Raw genomic sequence first — 5010 nt, 5'->3', positions numbered from 1 at the left:
ACTAGGCAGGCGAGCCCGGGTTAGGGAAAGACTGACACCAGAGAGGGGGAGCTAGGAGATGAAGGGGCTCTCTGGGAGAGCGGGGCTCACTAGGGGAAGGGGGCCTCGGAAGGGGAGGGGGCTGAGCGAGGAGCTGGGGCTAGGAGTAGGAGAGCAGGGCTCAAGGGCAGGGGTCGGTGAAAGGGGCTCCATGCGGGAAAGGGGGCCGGGGGAGAGGAGAGGAGCACGGTGAATAGGACTGAGGGGCTCGGTGAGGGGAGGGCCTCACCAAGGAGGAGGGGGCTCACTGAGAGGTGAGACCGTAGAAGGGGTGAGGACCAAGTGAGGCGGGAGGACACCGCTGAAGCGGGGGGCCTGCCCTGCAGGCGGCCCTTTGGACCACCCAGATCCCCGCCTGACCCTCTAGGGGTCGGGGCCGCACCCCGCCGAACTTGCGGGGGACCCGGCCTCGGGGCGCTGCGCGGAGAAAGGGGCAGGCGGAAGGCCCGGCCCCCGGGCGCGGGTGGTGAGCGTCCCTGTCGCCGGCAGCGTGGCGGAGACCCCGCGGCTGCTCGAGGGCGCGGAGCCCGGCCTGGAGTACGCGCCCTTGGACGAGGACGACGGCCCGGTGGACTGCGACTGCCCGGCCGCCTGCTACCGCGGGCACCGGGGGTACAGGTCAGCGCCCGCCGCGGCAGGGGGCGGGGAGGGGGCCCCGGGGCCGCCCCTCCTCCCTCACCCCTCCTCCCCCTCTCGCCCAGGACCAAGCACTGGTCCAGCAGCTCGGCGTCGCCCCCTCCCAAAAAGAAGAAGAAAAAGAAAGGCGGCCACCGGAGAAGCCGGTGAGAGCGCCGCCGGGCCGGAGGGGGCGGGAGGGGGCGGGAGGGAGCTGGAGGGGCAGGAACGGTGGCAGTCCCCCGGGTACCCACCTCTGCGGGCAGGAGACCCGACGCCCACGCTGCATTTGGGAGCCCCGCGCCTAGCCGAGTCCCTCAGCCTTTACTGAATCCCGCCCCCTCACTGGCCCCTCCCCTTCACCCAGCCCCCTCCCCTCATTGAGTCCCCTCATTGGCACTCACCCAACCCCAGAACTGGTCACCCTGACCCCTGGGTGACAGTCCACCTGCTCCCGGCCCCCCTTCCTCCCTCCCTCAGAGGCCCTGCACTCACTCAGGACGCCAAGTGTGAGTGGCCTTGGCTAGGTCACATTTGTGGGTCCCCATCTGTATGTCCCCCTCTCCTGTCCTTAATGAGACCCTGGCAAACGTCTGTCTGGAGCCCCAACTATCTGTCTGTCCTTTTCTCTCCCTGGCCCTCAGCAAAAAGAGGAGACTGGACTCCGAGTGCAGGTCAGTGATAAAGGCGGGCAGGGGCTGGGGGCAGGGGTGGGGATGTCTGCGTGGGCGAGACTCCCAGGCAATCCCCCAGAGACGCGAGGGAGGCCTGCCACAGCAGGGCCTGGACCCTGGAAACCGCCCCTGTGCCAGCTTTCCCCAAAGGAGGCCAGAAATCCCACCTTTGAAGCCTCTGACATTTCGATGTGAAAGAGCCCTCACTTACTTAAGATGCCAAGGAGGCTGAAGGGTGGCTAGGGGACAACACAGGCGGCTCTGTCACCCACCCTTAGGGACCTTGCTGACCCTCGTGGCCTCGGTTCACTTTCTGCCACGGGCAGCTGGCTTCAGCTAGATGCCCCAGGCGCCCAGACTTCCCAGCCATGTCCAGCTGCCCCTGCCCCTGCCGGGGCAGCAGTTCACTAGAACCACCCCCCCACCCATGTCCGCAGCTGTGGGAGCTCCTCACCCCTGCGCAAGAAGAAGAAGAGTGTGAAGAAGCACCGCAGAGACAGGTACCTTCGCTCCCCTGGGACCTCCTCTCACCTCTGTCGGCCTGGGACTGTGGCTGTGCAGATTTGTGACTCCAGGCCACCCCAGACAAACTCAAGAGAACCCTTTTGTGGCCCTCCAGGTCTGATTCCGGGTCCCGGAGGAAGAGACGACACAGGTGAGCGATGCCCTGTTGAGGATGTGGACAGAAGCCAGTGCTACCCTGCAGGGACCAAGGCCCAAGGGAAGCAATGATGGGAGGAGGGGGGTGAGGGTCCTCCCCTGCTCCATCCTCCCCCCTCCTGGGACTCCTTCCAGAGCCAAGCAGGGGAAGGAGGGTGGGGGAGGGGGATGGAGGCCAATTGTTTGCAATACTTGCTGGTCCCATGAGTCAGCCTTGACTTGGGGGCCGTAAGAATTTCCAGATGACACAGCAGGTCCATTATCCAAGGGGCGTGTCCATAGAGGTGTCAGGAAGGGAGAAGCATCAGGACCCCAAATTTACATGGAAAGGGCATCCATACAGAAGGAAAACTCTGTAGGTAAGAGTGGTGATGTCTCAGGGACAGGTGCCAGCCCCCAAAAGGCCTGACTGCCAGGCCAAGGAGCTGGTCTCCAACCAGACAGAGCTGGGAGCCAGCATGGGGCTCTGAGCAGACAGTGACTTGTTCAGGATGGATTGGGGGAGGGGGAGGAGATGAAAGTCAAGAGCCCTAGCAGAGGGACACCTGGGTGGCTCAGTGATTAAGCATCTGCCTTTGTCTCAGGTCATGATCATGATCCCAGGGTCCTGGGATCAAGCCCTGCATCCGGCTCCCTGCTCGGTGGGGAGTCTGCTTCTCCCTCTGCCCCTCACCCCACTCATGCTCTGTCTCTTTCACAAATAAATAAATAAAATCTTTAAAAAAAAAAAAAAAGAGCCCTGGCAGAGGCTGGGGTGGGGAAAGTAGAAAACTCAGCATGGAGGGAAGGAGGATATAGGCAGTCACATCCCCACGGCCGGCATGGGAGACAGGACCCCTCCCAGGGGTCCTGAAGAGGGTCAGAGTCCCCAGTCCCATTCCTGCAGTGGGACTTTGACCATGGCCACTTGCCAGGTGGGGTCCTACCCGTAAATAAACCTACAGCCTAAATAAACACCTAATCCTGACCCTCCAATCTCCCCAATTTCCATTCCGCCTTCCTTCTCTTCCTCTCCTCCCCTCTTCTTAGGGGCCAGTATGGGCCCCTGCTGCCGCCTAGTGGTCACCATCAGTCTGCACAAATCGTCTCACCAGCTCCCATGGGTCCTGGGAAGGACCTAAAGGTGACCTAGGGCTAGACCAGCTGCAGATGGGGAGACTGAGGCCCAAAGCAAGCAACATGAGCTCTAAAACTGAAATCTTTGGCCTGCTGGGCCTGCCCCCCACCCACTCTGCTCCTGTGAGAAACACATCCTCTTGGTCTTAGCATCACCTGGCTATTTGGTCAGAAGAAGGCATCTGTTGAGGGCTAGAACGATCCAGCTGGAATCTAGTGGCATCAGGGAGGGTGGGGCTGAGGGGCCTACAGGATCCAGGGGTGGAGTAAGACCTTAGACACCTACTAGGAAGCTTTTCAATCCTCTAGTCAAACATAGAAGGGAACGGACTGTGGGGCTGGATGGGACAGTATGGGGTGGGATTGGGTGGGATGGGAAGCTTTGGGGGCAACCCTCCATGAGAATCCAGAGGACCCAAATGTCAGGGAGATCGTGCCCCAGGAAGAGTATTTCTTTCTCAAACCCCTGGGGTGCTGGCCCAGAGCTGAGCCACAGTCTGAGGGGGCAAAGAGGCAGGAAAGCCTGGGCTCGGCCCTAGGAGCCCCATCTGAGCAACCAGGGACCCAGGGGACACAAACGAGGTGTGGAGGGACCACTCCAGCACAATGACTCATAGAGGGGCCTATCCTGAGACCGATTCCAGAAAGAAAGGACAAGTCAGCCTTCTTTCGGGGGTGGTGGACACATCACTTACGGCACTCCCAGGAGAAGCAGCAACTGCGGCCCAGACAGGCAGTGGTTGTGGGCCAGGAGAAGGAAGGAAGGAGGCTTGGCCGGGTGAAAGGGACCAAAGCAGTGGGGTGGGATGAGCAAGTCCATGCCAGCAGGGCTGGGGGTGGGGACTCAGGTCCCAGACGAAAACAAATCTCGGACCCACACCTAGGCACAGCCCTCCTCCTGGCCCCCTGCTGGGCTCAGGCTGAGCTGTCTCCTCAGCCTCTGCTTTCTGCAGATCCCGAAGCCCCAAGAGCAAAAGAAAAGAGAAGAACAAAGAGAGGAAGAGGTGAGAACCCTTCACCATTCTCTAGCTCCTCCCCCTTCCGCTTTCTAGAATCATAGAATTGGGCCCTTGGAGATAGCTCATTTTGGCCCCGCTGCCCAGATGGAAAAATTCAGACCCAGAGAGGAAGCCAAGAGCCCCTGCGAGTCAGCAGCAAACCAGGGAACTGGAACCCAGGCCTCCTGCCTCCTAGTCCAGGGTTCTCTCAAGCTCGGCCCTTGTTACTCGCCACATCCCTCCACCCCTAGTCACAAGAGCACGTGCTGAGGGGTCAGTGAGGTCCTGGGGACCACAGCTGTCTAGACAAAAGGGTGCCTTTGACTAATTCCCACAAATGACCCACCTGGACTAAAGGGGTTATATCTGTAGGAGACTATAGGGGGTGGGGTCTCCCTTGGGGAGGTCAGGCAGAACTTAGGTACTGGCTGGTTTCTCTCCCAGGCCACACGCAGAGTCCCCAGGTCGGAGGTCCAATCGCCACAGCAGCGGCAGCTCCCAGAGCCCCTCCCTCTCCTCCCATTACAGCGATTCCAGATCACCCAGCAGGTAGGTCCTGGGCCCCTGGGAGCCTTCCAGAGGAGGTTCAGCTCGGCTTTCTTGCAGATTGAACACTCCCGAGGGCTGGAGAGGGGGCTGAGGAAGAGGATGGTGGTCGGGGCAGCAATCGATGGGTGGAAATCTACCAGGAGTGAGCAGGTGCCCCCTCACCTGGCAGTGGGCCGGGCAGAACTTCGGCCCCCGCCCAGAGACGCCCCAGACGCTGAACTGGAAATCGAGGCAGTGTGCAGGCTAGGGCCTTGCTTTCTAAATGCAAGGGAGAGGGCTGGCGAGGGGCTGCCCTTCGTGCGGGAGCAGCGGTTCCACTTGCAGAAGGAGCGTCCCACGCCGGCTCCCCCCCCCATCTC

General features: G+C 61.3%; 1 protein-coding gene across 1 annotated transcript in view; it reads left to right on the top strand.

Annotated features, from left to right (window-relative positions):
- Window positions 1-5010, top strand: part of SRRM3 (serine/arginine repetitive matrix 3) — a 36727-nt gene that overhangs the window by 16675 nt on the left and 15042 nt on the right. Inside the window, exons 8-9 of the mRNA XM_040634907.1 lie at window positions 4058-4108; window positions 4547-4651. Of these exons, the coding sequence (XP_040490841.1) occupies window positions 4058-4108; window positions 4547-4651 (156 nt within the window). The remainder of the gene's footprint in view (window positions 1-4057; window positions 4109-4546; window positions 4652-5010) is intronic.

This window comes from Ursus maritimus, unplaced genomic scaffold (genome assembly GCF_017311325.1).
Source record: "Ursus maritimus isolate PB19 unplaced genomic scaffold, ASM1731132v1 scaffold_2, whole genome shotgun sequence".
Taxonomy (NCBI): Eukaryota; Metazoa; Chordata; class Mammalia; order Carnivora; family Ursidae; genus Ursus; species Ursus maritimus.
Note: the sequence above shows the minus strand (reverse complement) of the source record. Positions and strands in the feature narration are given on the sequence as shown.